The 18,526-nt window shown below is 44.4% G+C and overlaps 1 protein-coding gene across 5 annotated transcripts in view; it reads left to right on the forward strand.

Moving 5' to 3' along the window:
* FGF1 (fibroblast growth factor 1) overlaps window positions 1–12,724 on the forward strand; it is a 91,209-nt gene extending 78,485 nt beyond the window's left edge. For 3 of the 5 annotated variants that reach the window (XM_079146103.1, XM_079146101.1, XM_079146102.1), the window contains 2 exons: window positions 7,834–7,937; window positions 12,448–12,724. In XM_079146103.1, coding sequence (XP_079002229.1) covers window positions 7,834–7,937; window positions 12,448–12,642 — 299 coding nt within the window. In that variant the 3' untranslated portion in view covers window positions 12,643–12,724. The remainder of the gene's footprint in view (window positions 1–7,833; window positions 7,938–12,447) is intronic. The other 2 variants (XM_079146104.1, XM_079146105.1) reach the window with 2 other exon arrangements.
* Window positions 12,725–18,526: the final 5,802 nt, after the last annotated feature.

Consider the following 18,526-nt stretch of genomic DNA (forward strand, 5'->3'; position numbering starts at 1 on the left):
CTAAATAAAATACAAAATAGGGCTGGGGATGTGGCTCAGTGGTTGAGTGCCTCATGGCCACAGTATCCAACTAACTCATAGGTAAGTAGGGATCTGAAATGTGACCCTGTTTGTACAGTGTGCTGCATGCTGCCAGGCATGTCAATGCTGAATGTGACACTCTTCCTTGTCACTCCTAGGCTTACTGGCCTCCCTCATATCTCACCATTTGATCTTTCAAATCTGAAAAATTAAGTGAGTTATATTCTTGCTCACAGACCTGAGGGTGGCTTTTCACGCCAGCTTCTCTGGGATTACCTAGGTGGGAGCTCTGGAGCCTGGCACAGAGGCTTGATGTGCCTGGGCCCTGGACCCACAAGCTCTTCCCTGTCTAACTTCTCTGGTCCAACAAGCCACTTGGCAAACAGGGGTGGAGTGTTGTGACTTATTCCTCAATAGGAATAATAACGGCAGAATAATGACATTCTCATGAGCATCCCTAGTCTGTAGCCTCCTGAGGCCCACAGCCGGTGGCCTCCACAAACACGTCACAGGCTGTGTGGGTAGAAGGATTACCGGCACCACTCACCATACAAATGGAAATGTTCTTGAGCGAAGTGTGTGCCAATCAAATATTTATAAATCCAGCCACATCCCAGAGGCACTAGGGGGTTTGCTGGTCAGAAGAATCCTACTTTTTAGCCCTTTATCCAGGGCAGACAGCTCCTCAGTGAAATCCCTTCCTGATCATTGTTTTGGGGAACCCAGACTTCTGTCATCTGGTTAGATGTGACTCAGAGGCACTTCGTTCCCCACTAGCTTGAGCCCAGAGTCAAGATGGCTTTCCAAATGCCCACAGTGGGCAGAGTTGGCCCCATTGCCAGATGTCAGAGCAAAGAGCAGCTCTCCAGGCAGGAGCATCCCCACAACAGGGTCTAGGTGATATAAAAGCTTCCCTACCCCTTCTCCCTACCTGTATAGTCCTTTTTCTTCTTATTATTATTTTTTTACAGACTGCATTTTGATTCATTGTACACAAATGTGGTACATCTTTTCATTTCTATGATTGTACACGATGTAGATTCATAGCATTTGTGTAATCATACATGTACATAGGGTAACAATATCTATCTCAGTCCACCATTTTTCATAATGTATAGTCCTTATCTGATTAAAAGGAGGGATTTTTCCAGATGAACTTTGAAATATAAATATGATATCATGAATCTATGATAACAATCTCTGGACTAAATAAAAAAATTTCAGGCATCGTTTTCAGACATTAAAAGAGCAGACACCTATGTGAATTTAGAAAAAAAAGTCTTTCTCATATATATGTGCGTGTGTGCATGCGTGTGCATGTGTGTATTTGAAACAACTGGAATTGGAATTGTTTTCCCCTCAAATCCACTTTCCTCCCCTTCTCTGTCTTTCTTTAATGTTCTGCGGAACCCGGCTTGTGGCTACATTTTAATTATAAATGCCACTGACATAAAACAACCTCCCTGAGTTCTGAATGAGGCTGACCTCACTTTGGGTAAACACGGCAAAGGACGGGAAGTCTCCAGCCCAGAATAAGCCGCACGTCATCCCTGAGGCCTCTCCTTGGGAAGCAGGTTTAAAGGGCAGACGGGCTGCACAGCTCTCCGCACTCTCCAGCACCCGTTGCAACCTTATCTTTAAAAATTCCTAGGGCAGGAGAGGGAGATGCCAGGCTCAGAAAGAGAGAGCAGTGACCAGGGCGCTGCTGCCTGGGCCCCGGCAGACGCATCCCTCCTCCTCCTTTCTGCCCTTGGAAAGTAAGGGATCACGTGACTCACTACCAACAAACTACCACTAAGACACGATGGAAGGCTCTGGGAGCAGAGGACAAACCACAGCTACAAGCTCACAGTTTCTCGAACAAAAGGCAAGTGCCCAGCAGGACTGGCATATCCTCTCAAAAGCTCTGGGTTCACTTTCAGCAGGTGCCTTCAGTATGTGGAGACCCACGACTGGGTTTAAATAATGAGCACAGGACAAGATATGAGCAGGGCCACAAAGGTGAGTCTGTACCTTTCAGATTACTTGACATTTATTTTTGATAAAACAGAACATCCCCCAAACCAACACACTCTATGGCATTCCTAAAAAAGGAGTAGGAAGGGGTGGGGTGTAGCTCAGCTGTAGAGCACATGCTTGACACGAGCAAGACCCTGAGTTCTGCATAGAGAAAAAGAGAGAGAGAGAGAGAGAGAAGAATCAGGATAGGGAGGCTGAGGCAGGAGAATCACAAATTTGAAGCCAGTCTTAGAATCTTAGTGAGGACCTAAGCAATTTAATGTGACCCTGTTTCCAAATAAAAAAATAAAAAGGACTGGGGGTGTGGCTCAGTGGTAAAGTACCCCTGGGTTCAATTCCTGGTGCAAGAGAAAAAATAATTGCGGGAGATGGCAAATCTTTGATGGAAACTTTATTAAAAAAATAAATAAATAAATAAATAAATAAAACAACTAATCCACGGATCTCATGAATAATTATGTAGTAAAACAGAAAAAAAAAAAAAGTGTACTAGAAAGAGACTAAAGACTAGCAGACACGGTGCCCATCATGCAGAGGTAGCCTCAGATTCTTTTTTAAAGAAATAAAGCATGGATGGAGGAGACGGTCCCTCCATTCTCTCTCCAGTCCTCGTCCTTCTTCTTCTTCTCCCCAGGGCAGCTACTCTACGCCCTTGGGCCGGACCCGGTGCAGTTTTCTGTTTTACTTCCCACGAGCTGTGCGCATGGGTTCACGCTTCCTACGAGATTCCCGTCGAGGATTCACTATGTTCTCCCACAACCTGGGTTTTTGTTATATGTGATTTTCTGCTTTTCTTTGAAAGAGAAAAAAAGAAGGAGGGAGGGAGAGGGAGAGAGAACTCTTATTGTAGTTTGTGAATTTTTGTTTGCTTTTGCTCAAAAGCCAGGGGAGTCTGTTGTGTTGCCTTATCATGTAGGTTCATGTATGTCACTTATGTCACTGACTGTGCATCAGCCCTGGGCGCAGGGCCTGTGCCTGCGCTGTGTACGGTCCTCCGGACGTGAGCAGCCCCGGCCGGCCCTGGGGGCTGCAGGGAGGATCTGACCTGGTGCCCCCCTCGCCTGCCCTGAGGCCCCTTTCCCAGGCTCTCTCCTTCCTTGTTCTTCAGCAGCAGCTGCAAAAGGATGTAGGTCTGGGAAAACTGGAATGAAGTCACACTAGAGAGCTGGACACCTAGTCAGCCGCGGGAGCAGCCCAGCCGGGTGTCGCTCCTGCCAGCTCTGCTTGCAGAGGATATATGTCGAGGAAACTCAGCCAGAAAGAAATCCAGCGAAAATGAGCTATGAAACTTGGACATCCTGGAGAAATAATATTTACAGAGGAAACTTTTGAGACGAACTCTGGTGTTGGGGCGCTTGCCTGAGGGCGGGTCATGTGCTAGGCAGGTCTCAATTCACCTTGACTTCTCTGAGGCCATGGCAGAACTCCCCAGAAAGCGAAGTCAACTCCACTCGGCCCCGTGGCAAGACAAATGGGCAACAGAACAAGGAAATGAAAAGCCTTTTAAAAATCCTCCTCGATACCTAAAAGGACCTGCCCTCTGGGATTTCTATAGCCCTCACAGTGTGTTTTTCTAAATACTTGCATAAATGAGTGGTGGGTAGGAAATCAAAGCCCCAAGCACAAGCCTCACTCCATTCCACGGCTACTAATGGGAACCTGGAGGATCGCCCAACGTCTCCAATATAAGGGGATCCACCCTGGAGAGGACAGCTGGATTTGGACTAGTCCATCCCATGAATGGAGCCCAAGAGGTTGTGTGAAAGAGAGGACATAGCAGGACCTTGGGGAACTCGAGCCTGGTTCTGGCCGTGGTTTTGCCTCTTTTTATAACTTGGAGTGAAATCAAATGTTCTCACCAAAGCGTCAGCTCCTGTCACCTAGAGCAGGCGCCACCTCCTTCAGGGGAACTCGGTAAAGAGCGGACAAGGTTGTATAAGCACAGAGGCGAGGATGGCGATTGGAGTGGCCCTTTTACATGTGCAAGTCGTTTGACTGTCATGACAGCGATGGTAATACGTAAGGACACAGGGACCAACAATCTGCCCAGTGATCACACAAGAGCCACATCGCCCAACCAGAACTGGAGCCCACATGCCTGACTCCAGGGCACACTCCTTAACTTTACACTCTACTAAGACAGAAACCAGCCTGGTGCCTGGCACGTGGGGATGACCCATGAATGGTTATCACCTTCCATTGGACTCAATGAAACATACAGGATTATGCTGAGGAATCCATAGAAAAATACATGAGAAGTTTCCCCAAAGACCATAAAGTCCGATGAAAATACAGAACTTTTTAAAAAAATGACTTTGTTGAAATACCATTCACATACCATATAATTCACCCATTTAAAGTATATCATCCAGTGTTTTTTTTTTTTTCTTACAATTTTTCTTAGTAGAGGTGGACAACCATCTCCACCATCAATTTGAGAATATTTTCAAAAAGAAACCCCATGTCTCTTAACTATAATTCCTCCATCTCCACTCCTGCCCCTGCTGAGGCCCTGGCTACCACTAACCTACTGCTATATTTATAGATTTGCTTATTCTTGGTCTTTTGTGTAGATGGTATAATAAGATATGTGGTCCTGCTGGTCACTGTGGTGTGCATCTATAATTCCAGAGACTCTGGAGGCTGAGGCAGGGAGGATTGCAAGTTAAGACCAGACTCATCGATTTTGAGACTCTGTCTCAAAATAAAAAATAAAAAGGGCTGGGGATCTATTTCAGGGCTAGAGTGCCCCTGGGTTTAATACCCAGTACAGAGCAGGAAAAAAAAAAAAAAAAAAAAAAAAAGGTCCTCTGTAACTGGCTTTTTTTCTCTTAGCATTTTTTTTTTTTTTTAAAGATTCATTCACGAAGTAGCACGAATCAGTACTTGGTTCCTTCTTTTGAAGGAAAAATGTTCTATTGTATGTAGCATTATCGCTAAACATATCTACTTGCTTTGACGACTGTTAGACCTGGAGAGAACTTCATAGAGACAAACCCAAACTCTTCCTATTGTACAGATAAGAAGGCTGAGGCCCAGAGACCAGATGGAGTGTGGTCAGCTGGCTGGGAGCAGAGGCTAGCCTCCAGCCTTCTGACTCCCACTTTGGCCCCATCTCCCTTCACCCACACAGCACTGTTGGAAACACAGTTCAAAATGCACAGCTTACTAATGGTGGGCCAGCAGACTCATCTCTGCCAACATTTGCATGATGTCATTCATTCAATGAATGGATGCTGGCTGTCCCCCCCGCAGGACACTGGGAGAGGCTGGGGACCCAAGGAAGCACAGACCAGACAAGACTCCTGCCCTTCCTGTTAGAGTGTACCTTCTCTTGGAAAGGCAGAAGCAAATGAGTGAACCCCTAAATAATAAGGTAATTATATGTTAAGGGCCACAAAAGAAGCAAGCAAGGGCCTAAGAAAGAACAAAGCGAGGACTAGGGAGGTACTGGTGGGGTAGAGGTGGGGTGAAAGGACTAACCATACAGAGCATCACGTGTTACTTCATCAGACACTTGGAGAAGGTGTCTCCAAGGAGGGGATATTTAGGTTGAGGCCTGGAGGAGGGAAGAAACAATCTTGTGACTATCTAGAGGAAGAAGGTACTGGACTGAAAGTATAGTATGTGCAAAGATCCTGGGGCAAGAAAGAGCTTGGAGTGATTGAACAAGCAGGTGGTGTAACTCGAGGCTGGAGAGGGCAGGACTCAGATCCCGATGGAAGTTCTTTGGCCTGTTCTTTCATGACCACACTTCAGAGGTAAATGAAGACAAGAGGACTTGTGGGAAAGATCAGAGGCTGCCAGTTCCCTTCCAGTGAATTCAATGAACTCCACTTACCACAGGCAGCTGGAAGAAGTCCCAAGTCTAGAGCAAAGACTCCCAAGGATGGGAGAAGCATCCTGGTCTGCTTCTCATCTTCAGTGGGAGTGCTGGAGCTGTGTATCACTCTGGGGATGAATCAGATGAGGAAAACAGCAGGAAAGGAGAAAATACAGGCATATCAACAGGGAAGTGGCTGAATAACTATGGTGCAGCCACATGGTGGAACATAATTCAACTGGCAAAAACAATGAACTTAACGTTTCCGTACTGCCAGAATTGTTAAGGAAAACCAACCAACCAACCAACCAACCCTAGGGTGTAGCACCGTGTGAATCAAATGTTATCATTTATGTACAATAAATGGGATGTGTCTTCGGCAATCCATGCAGATCATCTCGCTAGAAGTACGGCTTCCTCCTTGTCTCCCCAGGAGAATGAGCTGCACAGGGAGGAAGGTGTTCCAACTTCTGCACCGGCTAGATGGCAGGAGGAGGGAGGGGTCCCAGAGGACTCTCCACTGTCTTTTCTGAGACTGCTTCCAAGTTTGAAGCATGGGAATGAATGTTCAAATAAATTAAATGAAAAATAAAACAAAGAAAGGGGTCTAGACTGTAAACCAAAGGCCCTGTGTTCCAACCCCATTGCCCCTCTGACAAGCTGAGCCTTAGAGAAGTTGCCTGGCCCTCCTGGAGAACTAGGTTCCTGGTCTGGATTTCAGTCCTAATTGTATGGGTGCTTTGTGATAGTCTGGTGACCACAGAAATCGTCCAGGACCATCCAGAATTCATCCCAGTTCCTAAATGAGAACCCTCCAAGTCCTCCCTTCAGAGGCACTCTGGGATGAACAAGCAAGAACACCTGCATCAGTTCCGTACTGGATTGCAATTTTGGACCCGGCACTGGGCAAGGCACCTTGAGATTATCCATCTGTGCAAAACAGGTGGAAGGGGACCTGGCCACTGCCCTCGACCTCCAGGTTTCTCAACCACTGATGCTTCCAGCTGAATACTTCTTTGTTGGGGGCTGCTGTGTGCGTTGTTTTGCAGCATCCCCTGGCCTCTGCCCACTAGATGCCAGTAACATCCTCCAACACCTCTGGTTGTGACAATTAAAACTGTCCCCAGACGTTGCCCAGTGTCCCCTGTGGGACAAAATGGCCCCAGCTGAGAACTCCTGTTCTCACCACTGCATTTCCAGGCCACTGCTTCACTCTAGATGGGAAGCTAGTGACTTCCCCTGAGTCTGGACCCCAGGTGAGCTTCCCCAGAGGTTGAGGGGTCGCCTGAACTTCATTGTGGTTAGTTCCCTGCATTTCATAGCTGACAACCAACCATCCTAACTCCTTGGGAAACTTATCTGTGTGGAAAAATAAATAAAATAACAACTCCAGATTTAAAAATAATAATAATAATATAACAAAGCCAGGCGTGATGGTAACCACCTGCAATCCCAGCTGTGCAGGAGACTGAGACAGGAGGATCGAAAGTTTAAGGCCAGTCTGGGCAAGTTAGTTGGATGTTGTCTTTCAAACAACAAAAACAACATCAAAAATCTGTCAGCAAGAGTCACAGGCTAGTCAGCTCTATGGCACCCCAAGATTGATGGGATGACAGAGCCAGGGAAGCATATGCCATTTCCTCCTGATGATTTTTCGCCAGGTGACAGCAGGAGGGGAGCGGATACCAGGAAGTTTCCCTCAGGCTTACTGTAACAACCGGAGTGGAGGAATAGAGGAGCCAGCCATTGTCTCTCCTCCTCTCAAGAATGTGATTTCCCCATGCACAGCTTTCTTTGGAGGGCAAAGAAAAAGCAACTGTGTTTCTATGTTCTGATTAATTGAAAGCTCATCCTTGGGGTTCTACAAAACGAATGAGCAGAATTTTCCAGAGCTGACTGTCCTGGCTGCCTGGCCCTACCGGCACAAGCATAGTGTTGATTTACTTTTTCTTGTGTTATTTTTATTCCAGTTCAGCTGCAGCTCAGTGCGGAAAGTGTGGGGGAGGTGTATATAAAGAGTACCGAGACCGGCCAGTACTTGGCCATGGACACCGATGGGCTTTTATATGGCTCAGTAAGTATGAAACTGACGTGCCTCCAGACACAGCCCAGGTTTGAGGTTTCCGGAAATCTTGTCACACTGAGTGATGCAAACTCAAAAGTATCAATTAGTCTCTGTTTGTTATTTTTTCCAGTAGGATTCCCACCCTCTACCCTGCCTTATTTTAGGTATAAACATAAAAGAGTTTCTTGTGGTAGTCTCTCAAAATACTCAGGTGTATTATCATACAGACCGAGAGGAAACATTGATTGATGCTTTGGTAACTCATCAGACACTCATTTCAGAATACCTACTCTTGCTTTATTCATTCATTCCCAAAATGTTTTCTTGAGCACCTACTATGTGCTATAGGCGTGTATCTTAATACTTCGGATAAAAATTGCAGAGCTCAGATTCTAGTAGTTTACAAGTTATGCATAAAAGTTTGAAGGAAAGTCCCTTTTATTCTAGATAGATCACCTAAAAGAATGAACATTTTAATAACTTCATTGAACATCTATCAAATGGCTCCTCCTGTGTCTCAGTGCCATGTTAGATACTAAAAGGGACATAAAGAAGAATGAGCCACATCAAGAAGCATAGGCTATTGTTTCTTCAGTAACTAAAACCCTGCGCACCTGCTTCTTTCCTCTGAGTAAATGCACTCTACAGGTTTGACAGAGAATGTCCTCCTGGTCTTTGTGAGAAAAGCATAGAAACAGAGGCAACATGATTTTGCCCCTCATTTTCCTCTACGACAAGATTTAACTGAATGGAGAGCCGAAATGAATAATTGCAGGATTTGTAATTATTTCCAAATTTCAACCATCCTTCTCTGTATCTTAACAGCCCATAACCAAGGTGTGACTGTGATTCATGACCCAGTTCAAACTACTCTTCCCTTTTATGAATATCTCCAAAAAAAAGTAGACATAGGGTGAGTTTAATCAGGAGCTTCCTTTGACTTGTACCAAATTGCTAAGCAGGAACAGGGGTAGGAAACGCCCCCCCCCTTTTTTTTTTCTTATTTTTCTTTTTGCAGTGCTGGGGATCAAACCCAGAGCCATGTGCTTGCAAGGCAAGCACTTTACCAACTGAGCTATCTCCCCAGCCCCAGGAAACCCTTTTTTGACTTGGCTGAGCCTAGGTGCTGGATGTGAACAGAGTTCAGTTTGTCACACTGCCCACTAGGGGGCAGAAGGTGGAATGGTCACAGTAATAGCCTCTCGGGCTGTTTGCTGAAATAAACACATCAATTCTACACACACACACACACACATTTGAATTAGGATGAATAGCTAAAATTCCTGTCTTAGGTTATACAGTATATTTTATGACTTTTTCTCCTTTAAATTTTTTTTTTTTTTTTTTTTCAGTATTGGGGTTGAACCCAGGAGATTTTACCCCTGAGCCACATCCTAGCCCTTTTTATTTTTTATTTTGAGATAAGGTCTCTCTAGGTTGCCAAGGCTAGACTTGAATTTGTGATCCTCTTTCCTTAGCTTGAGTAGCTGGGGATTATAGGTGTGTGCCACTACACCTGACCCACTTTTGATGTTTACTGTGAACTTCTTTTACTTATATAAAAATATTGTGGGAGAACTTCCCAAATCCAATTTCCTTTAGGTTCCAGGCAGCCCCTCTCCCACGACTGGCCTGGCCGGCCCTGCAGCTCACCTGAAATATGATCTTAGCTCACTGTACCTAACTGGTAGCATTTCCCCCACTGAAATTCTAAAGTACCTCACAGCCGTGCTTCATGAACAAATTTTAGCTATTCAGACTAATTTGAATGTGTATGTAGAAAGGATGTGTTTATTTAAGAGAGTAAGTTTGAAAGTTGACGAACCAAAATATTAACACAGTTATCTCTGACATGGTTAATGGGTGATTTTACCATACGTGTGTGCCTTCCTGTATTTTCCAGATCTTCTATAGTGAGTATGTCACCTGTGTCACTGGAAGAAAAGCATGCTAAATATAAAAAAGAAACAACCACAGTAACAGGCGTGAATCAACATGCTGGCACTACCTCATGCACAGCAAGTGCTGAAAAGCCCCAGCTGAGGCTGTGGTACCTCTGGGTTGACCTGCGACTCAGCCTGTGACTCAGTCGCTTTGTCTATGTCCAGTGTAGTCAAGACATGGGGGGTGGGGAATGGCCGCCTCACCTGCATGACAGAAGGAAGGCCTGACACCCACTGGGGGGAGTCATGGGGCGAGCTGTCCCTGCTGGGGGTCAGCAGCCCACACAGTCCAGAACCTCCTCCCTCCTTCCACCCCAACAAGGTGCATCAAACACAAATGTCCAGACCAAGTTCCTCTGGAGGCAGTTAGTCAGCCAATTAGTACATTTATATCTCATCTTGTTCCAAAAGGGCTAAAGTGTCTCACACAGGTCTCCTTTCACTACACTCCAATGAATAAGAAGTAGGACACTTCCTGTTACAGTTTCTTACTAATGAAAACTAGCTAACTTTAGGGCTGAGATGTAGCTCAGCAGTAGAGCACTCGCCCAGCATACACTTGGTTCAATTCCCAGCAGAAACAAACTAAAAAAAAAATCAAATTAATTTGCTACCTTAGCTGTTGTACACCTACCGGATGGCTCTGTGTCTGGGGATAGACACAAGGCCAACAAGATCCTATCTTCCCTCAGTAGGGTTTGCAGTCTAATGGGACAACCACGTCCACAAATAGAGAACAATGACCAAGATGACGAAACAGCAAGAAAGCAAATCACCAGCCACATGGGTAGAGAGAGACTTTACAGATCATGCAACTTGAAAAAGGGAGCCAAGTCAGATATAGGAGGTCATTGGAAGGACAGTATATAGCAGAAGAGCTTTCTATCCGCACTTCAAATCCAATGGAGCAAATGTATTCTAAAATCTGGACAAATTCAAAGACTGGCTTCCCCCACTCTCTTAACAGATAAGTTATAAGTAAAACATCAGTGGGTGGATACTTTCCAAGTACTGTACTTTTTTTTTTCTTGTGAGAAGTTATTTTTAATTTGTTCTAATTAGTTATACATGACAGTAGAATGCATTTTGACACATCATACATCAATGGAGTATAACTTCTCATTCTTCTGGTTGTACATGGTGCAGAATTACACAGGTGGTGTAATCATATATGCACATAGGGTAATAATGTCTAACTCATTCCGCTGTCCTCTACTCTTTTTAATAATGTTGTGGTGGCTGCTTCAGCTTAATACACTTACGTCTGCACCAGACCCACTCACACCTTACCATGGGCAAATGGGTTGCTTCCAGTTTGTTGCCATTATACCCAATGCTTCAAAGAACATTCTTGAAACTGTGGTCTTTCACTTGTTTAACTATCTCCTAAGGGTAAATTCCTAGAAGTGAATTTCTGAGTCAAAGATTATGCATATTTTAAATTCTGAGACATACCTTCAAATTGCCCGCGTCTCACCAACAGTGCGCGAAAGGGCCGGTTTTCACACCCTCACCAATACTGATATGGAAATCTCTTTGGTCTTTGCAGAGAGGATAGCCAACAAATGATCATTTTTTAGCTTGCATTCTTCTTGCTGGCAATACTGAATGTGTTTTCATAGCTTTATTGTGCAATATTAGAACGGTAGATAAAGCCTGCCATTTTGATAATACCATAAATTTATATTCCTAGAGTCTTATCTATTGTGTATGTACATAAAGAGATGGAGGGGAGGGGGTTCATCAACTGTTAACAGTTGCCTTGGACTAGAAATGTAGCTCAGTGGTAGAGCACTTGCCTAGCATGAGTAATGCCCGGACTTCCATCTCCGGGACTGTACGAAAACAAAATGAGTAAACACACAAAAAGCAAACAAACAAAAAACCATATCTGAGTGGTAGACTCTGGGTGCTTCTTTTCTTTCTCATTTTAAAATAAAGTTAAGGGTTTTTTAAAAGTTCGATTCTTTTCATAGGTAGCAAAAAATAGTTATTTTCACCTTTAAAAAAATTATTTAACTTCCAGGATATGTTTTATGCTTAGGACAGATTTTGCACAAGCATTCACATCCATAACAACACTGAAGTAAATCCTCAGATATTGTTAGTGGAAATCACCAGAATGGAAAGAAAATATGAGTAGGTGTTTGTTTATTTCAAATCCGAACTTGAAAAACACCACTGCATCGCAGCCTGGCTTCACCTGTGCTGAACATTCTTCCATGATCGTGTCTGCCGGCCACACCCCCACAGAGGTGAGGGTTCCAGCCTGCCCCTGAGGTCCTTAGTCTAGCAGGATCTCCCAGCAGAGATCCTAGATCCTGAGCACAGCAGGCAGAAGTGGGGCTCAGAGTAATAGTGGATGCATTTGAAGACCCATCACATGCTGGTCACCCTTCAAAGTCCTCGTGAGTACCCTGTGAGATGGGTTCCCTCTTTATCCCAATTCTGAAGAAGATTCTGAGACACTGAGAAGTCCAGTAATCTGCCCAAGATTAAACTGCTAATGAATGGAGGGACCCCATTTAAAAGCACTTGCTCACGAGTTCTACCCCATTTCGGTTTTATCTTTGTAGCAGGCCCCAAACGAGGAATGCTTGTTCCTGGAAAGACTGGAGGAAAACCATTACAACACCTACACCTCCAAGAAGCATGCAGAGAAGAATTGGTTTGTTGGCCTCAAGAAGAACGGAAGCTGCAAACGCGGTCCCCGGACTCACTATGGCCAGAAAGCCATCTTGTTTCTCCCACTGCCCGTCTCCTCCGATTAGAGAAATCTGTTCTGGGTGCCGACCACTCCAGAAGAGCCTCGAGGGGTCCTCACCTGATTGACCCCCAAATGTCCCCTTGATCATTGGCTGCACTAACCCCCAGCCCACGGAGCCTGAGTTTGTAAGCAGTGCGCTTCTAAATGCCAGTTCACTTTATTTCAGAGCCCTTTACCCCAGCTCAGTTTGGAACAGAGGGACCAAATTGCTTCCAGGGGCCTCTGGCTGGCCAGTCTGAGTCCAGGTTGGGATGCCCAGCTGTCTCAGGGCACCTGCTGTAGGCTGAGCCTCTCAGCACAAGGTGGGGCCAAATGAAGTGTGTCACGGGGTCTGCCAAGTGGCCGTAGGTAACTGCATAGCATCTCCTGCTACTGAGTAAACCCCAGCAGCTAGTCCCCCAAACATTTTGCCAAACATCTAACCTGGCTGCCTCTTTTCCTTTCAGTAGCCCATAAATACTAGCAGAGGAGCTAAGAGTGATGTTTAGAGGAGGGTAATGTTCCCTAATAGAAACAGGGACAGAGAAGGCCCCCCTTGAGCACAGAAGGGACTTAAATTGGAAAGAGGGGGTGCACTTGGGTGGACCACAGAGGAGGATGGGATCTCAATGGAGGATGGATGAAGGAGGGAGGGCTCAGCTACAGGAAGAGAACAAATCCACAACCTTAGGATCAATACCACATGGTGACATGCCCAAGAAGCCTCTGAGGTCAGGGGGAGCACGGGAGGTAGATTCTTGATAAAAGCAAGGACCTCAGTGCTGGGACGTTCATGTGGGTCTGGCAGTGTGTGAGGGAGTGACAAGAGGAAGGATGACCTCAGCGGAGGAGCGGCTGCACTCTCAGAAGGGCGAGTTTAGAAGAGAGGAAGAAAGAGAAAGGGACACCATGTCGTGCTTGGCCACCAGTAAGCAGGGCTTCGGGGTGCTCATGCAGGGCTTCCCCACTGTGACCTGCAGAGGGGTCATCTGGGATCTGCTTTGAAGTAGCTTCTAGTTGGGTGGGGCTGGGGAAGCCTCTCCATTTCCAACAGGCTCCCAGGTCCTAGAGATGCTGCTGCCTTTCCCCAGCGCACTTGAAGAAGCAGATAAAAAAATGTCATTCAAAGGAAGGTGGCTCAAAGCCCTGACCCTCGCCCACCTCCACCTGACCCCGAAATACGCACCCCCACCCTTCCCTATATACTCAGGCAGCAGGTGACGATAGTTAGACCTGTATCAAGGAAGGGTTTTAAGGCCCAATGCCCGTAAAATGCCTATTTAGAAGAAATACAAAGGCATACATAAAAGTGTTAAACCCTCACAAACAGTTTTCCCCAAGAGACCATTTTTGTTACCCTTACTTGTATAAATATGCTTCCTGCTTAAAGTGAACTTGACCCAAGTGGCTAGCATATTAGAAACACCATTCATCTCTGACACATGATACCGATGCTGAGGCCTTTAATAAGCCATTTAAATTTACTGTGAGACTGTACGTTTTAATCACATTTTGAATATATAGCTTGAAGGCAAAACTGATTAGCATGCAGCCTCTAAGAATGATAATAGGATACGATGTATAAGGTACTCAGATAACTAACACTTCACCACATTTACTCTTGAGATTTTTCTTTAGTCTTCAGCTATGCTGTTACAATTTTTCTTTTGAAAAGGGGGACTCGTAAGCAATGATATAATCATTGTGTATAAAAGTGGAGGAGAGTGTGCTCACATTTTACAAGGAATTGAAGTAATTACTAATTGAAACGTAATTCCTTAGACATTGAACTGTTATACTTAGGATGAAAGAACGACAAGCTGAAAGTTCAATGAGATAACGCTCCTGAGGAACTAAGTTGGCATTATGGTCAATAATACTGGTCTACTTTTGTATAGAAAAATTATTTCATAACTTTTTGTTTTTATAACCTGGATAAGATGATTCTATTTTATTTTAGTCAATCTTTGCAAGCAAGTTGGGAATATTGCAATTCCTTAACATCTCTTTGGTACAAAGATTTGGCCCCTAGAAGGTACCCAGACAGGAAATCTAAGATATTTATAATGGTCCATATTTTTATTGTATGAATCAATTTCAAGTATAATGCTGGCCAAGAAAAAACAAAATACTGTTGTTAACAGATTAGATGGAAGTTGGTGATTTCAGAGACCCAAAGCATTGAAGTAGATTGTGACCTTAACAATCTCAGCCCAGTTGTCATTTGCATATTTGCTCAGTGGAGACCATGTGCCTGTGTGCCAGGCACTGTCCTGGGGACTTTGTCTGTCTGGTTTGCTGCTGTATCCTCTCCCAGGGCATTATATTTATGATGAAAGATGCTGTGGATTCATTTCTTTCAATCAAGTGAAAAACATAGACTTTATAAGTTACTGCTGAGTAAATAGCAAGTTCCAGAAACCCAGGATTTGGAAGAATTGGCTACTCCCAACATAAGACAAATGCCTAGCAGAATGACAGAAGACACGGCAAAGTGAACCTAACGTTTTCAACTTTAGACCAGTGTCTGCTTCGGGAGGACTGCTTGCAAATTGGGAAGAGAGTCCGTGAGGTCTTGTCAGAAGGGAGTGGTGGGCAGTTCCCTGCGTGGTTTTGAGAGGGTGAACATCCCCATTGCACCCTCTCTTCCTTCAGTGATTCTTGCCGTCATCTGCCCTTCCTGTGCCTCTCATGTGCATCCATTTTCAGAATGACCGTCACAAGGTGTCTGAAACTTATTGTCAGGAGCAGAGAGACTTCAGCAGGTTGGCAGTGAAGCGCAGGTGGAGGTAAATATCATCTCCTCTAGTGGCCAACTGTGTGAACATACAAAATCCAGATGGGTGCATCAGCTGCCACTGCAGACAAGGCCCTGGCTTTGTGCTGGAGGTAACAGAGCCCAAGTCCTCAGACTGGCAGAGTGTATGGCCTGAACCAGCCAGGCCCACGGCCGCAGAGCAGGCCAATGAGGACACCACCTGTCATTTCACATCTCTCTCTCAATCTCTCTCTCTCTTTTTTTTTTTTTTTTTTTTTTGGTATTACAGTCTATGCCTTACGAGTAATAATAAATGTTCCATTAATCAGTGATAATGTGTCTGAGTGTCTGAACATCATGATACCTTTTCTCTATCAGAAGATTTCTCCTGGTGTTCGTGGAGTGAGCATACTTAGTTTTCTACACTTATCTTGTGACCAGATATGAGATTTTTAAAGGCTGATAACATTTTTCTGCTAAAGCAGAAATATTTTTTGTTTTGTTTTGTTTGGAAACATAGGGCAATATTGGTGATTTTCTAGGCTTTTGCTAGGGAAATATATTCAGGGAACATGTCCTCTCAGGAGCCAGGCACCACTAATAACTCAGTGAAACTTTTTCTTCATAATATCAACCATGGAAATTGTGGTATTATTGCTGAGTTAACAGATTTCTGCTTAAGCAAAGAGATGGTGAACTGAAAAAAACAAAAAGAAGAACTTATTTACAAATTTAGGTCAATGTCAAAAAGCTACACGTGTTCATCTTAAGAACCCATAAGATTTTCTAAATTATCATACACAGCGATGTTTCCTTATGTGAACCTCTGAATCTCACAATTTCTTGTTCTTAGGAGACACAACATGGTCTGGCACAACATGGCCTAATTAGATCCCACACACACTCACTCACGCACACATATACAAAAACACACCTGGGCCCTGTGCGCCCAACTACGCTAATTACATATCTTCCTTTTGTTTTAAAGTTGCCTTAAGCAGTATTTTTTCTACTTTTTGGAGCTTGCTCACAAAAAGAATTACACGTTCTAGTCTAACCCAGCACATGCATATCTTTATATATACACAACTGAAGCAAGAAAAATCCACAAAACTGTATATGAGATACACTTTGATATTTCTATTATATTCCACTCAAAATATGGATCAAATAGTTAAATCAGATCCCAATATTAATGGGTCACAACCACAATTTGAAAACCACTGGCTTAAAGCAATTGTCCTCCTTCCCAAAGATGGAGGGACCCAATTAGGATCCTGTGTTATGACTTCAGTGTTTTCAATGCACCCACCCCAGGACCAGGAATGGAATCCAGCAGCAGCGGGGCACGTGCCCTATCACCCAGCTACACCCGCAGTCTGACATTAGTGTTTTCAATGACATGATTCGTTCTTGAATAAATAAGACAAGTGTCATCCTGTTATCTAGGCACCATCTGCTCTGAAGCTCAGTGACTGTCTTAGCCTGGCTTGCCACTAATCAGGAAAAATGAATGCGACCATGTAGATTCCACGACAGCCACCCACAGCCGCTAGTGCTAGTCCAGCAGAGTTCTGCTCTTGAAGCCCCAGAGACTTTGGCCCACTCCCTCTTCCTTTGGAATGAATTCTCTCTACTTTGGGTCTTGAGGTCATCCCCTCCCTAACTGCCACAGTTTTCACTCATTTCTGCTGCCCCCCAAACTCCTGCTTCATAACCATTTCTAAGAAAGGCATAAAAAGAGGGAGCCAAGGAAAGGCTATAAACCTAGGACCTCTGAACCTCCTCCCCAGCCTCCATCACTTTCTGAAAATTACCCTCTGGCCTCTTACCTACCTTTAAAAAAATGGTTTACCATCATGACTAAGTCCTAAGATAAACGTCACTGCTGTTGGAATGCAGTCTACACAAGGATTTTAAAATTCCTCTTTTTGCTGAATCAACTTTAAAAATGTATTTCTGTTCCCTGATTGTTTGGGGGCTTAGGGTGGCTGAGAAGGGTCCTCTCGTGGACGAACTTGACTGCAAAGACAAAACTATGAATGAGGGTATCACTTTTCATATTTATTGAGTTGAGGTCCTGCTTGTCAGGGGTGGGCAGGGAGGGAACTCTCGAGCACTAAGTCCTACTGCGTAGGTGTTATATGCTCAGTAGGGTAAAAGCAGCCCATCAAGCAAAAACGTGCCTTCAACTGTAGTTTCACAAATTACCAAAAACATATTTTTTCAGGTGTCGTAGTGATACTGTAGGAACATTTATGCCCGACCGAGCAGTGGGACTTGTGTGTTCCCCATTTTGAAAGTGCTAGGGATGATGTGTCTGACAACTGTTAAAATGAAATAATAGCTCGTAGAAGCATCACCCCGCCTTCCCCGTCCATTCCCAAAAAGCCCTCCACCTCCAGAAAGAAATTCCTTTTGCCCCTGTACATAAAATTTACTCCAAAACCCAGTCAGAGAATGAGAGGCATGGGGATTTGACTTCAGGTACTCCAGACCCCAAACATTTCTCCAACGTTGTCTCCGTGTCAGGGGAAAAGTACTAAATGACTCCTGGAATCTTTCTGCAACATTGGACTTCCTTTGCAGTTGACATATTGACCATGACATACTACATTGCTAGCTTTCCACTCTCATTATAAAATTAAAAGGAGAAACGAGGTCACACACAGCTTGAAGCCAGAGGGTGGGTTTGCTGTATAAAATGCACATATTGTAGGATCCAGTTTTGGGGTCTTCTGATGGGTCTGAGGGTGTTTGTGATGTGGGGAGGAGGTATCTCCCAAATTGCTTCCTTCCCTCTAAGCTCCCCACTGTCACACAGGCTAAATTTACACATTTGGCAGCTAAACATTAGTGTCTGTTTTATTACGTAAACAAGCAAAACCTCACCCTGTCCTTGATGTGCTTTTCTGTGGCCTTAATGAAGGGTTGGGCACTCTTGTTTGGAAATGCATTCAATTTAAGGATTTGGTTCACTTGGTCGAAGTGTTTAGATGTAGATGTAGACGGACAATTTGTGCAAATCATCACAGAAATACACTTGATTGTGAGTTTCACATTTCATGTTTTCCTGTCATAGGAAAAAGGTTTTTTTTTAGTCTGACCAGGAGCTACATAAGAGTAAGATGTTAGATTGTCTTGCTGATAT

The sequence above is a fragment of the Sciurus vulgaris genome, assembly GCF_902686455.1.
Source record: "Sciurus vulgaris genome assembly, chromosome: 6".
In the NCBI taxonomy this organism is placed as follows: domain Eukaryota; kingdom Metazoa; phylum Chordata; class Mammalia; order Rodentia; family Sciuridae; genus Sciurus; species Sciurus vulgaris.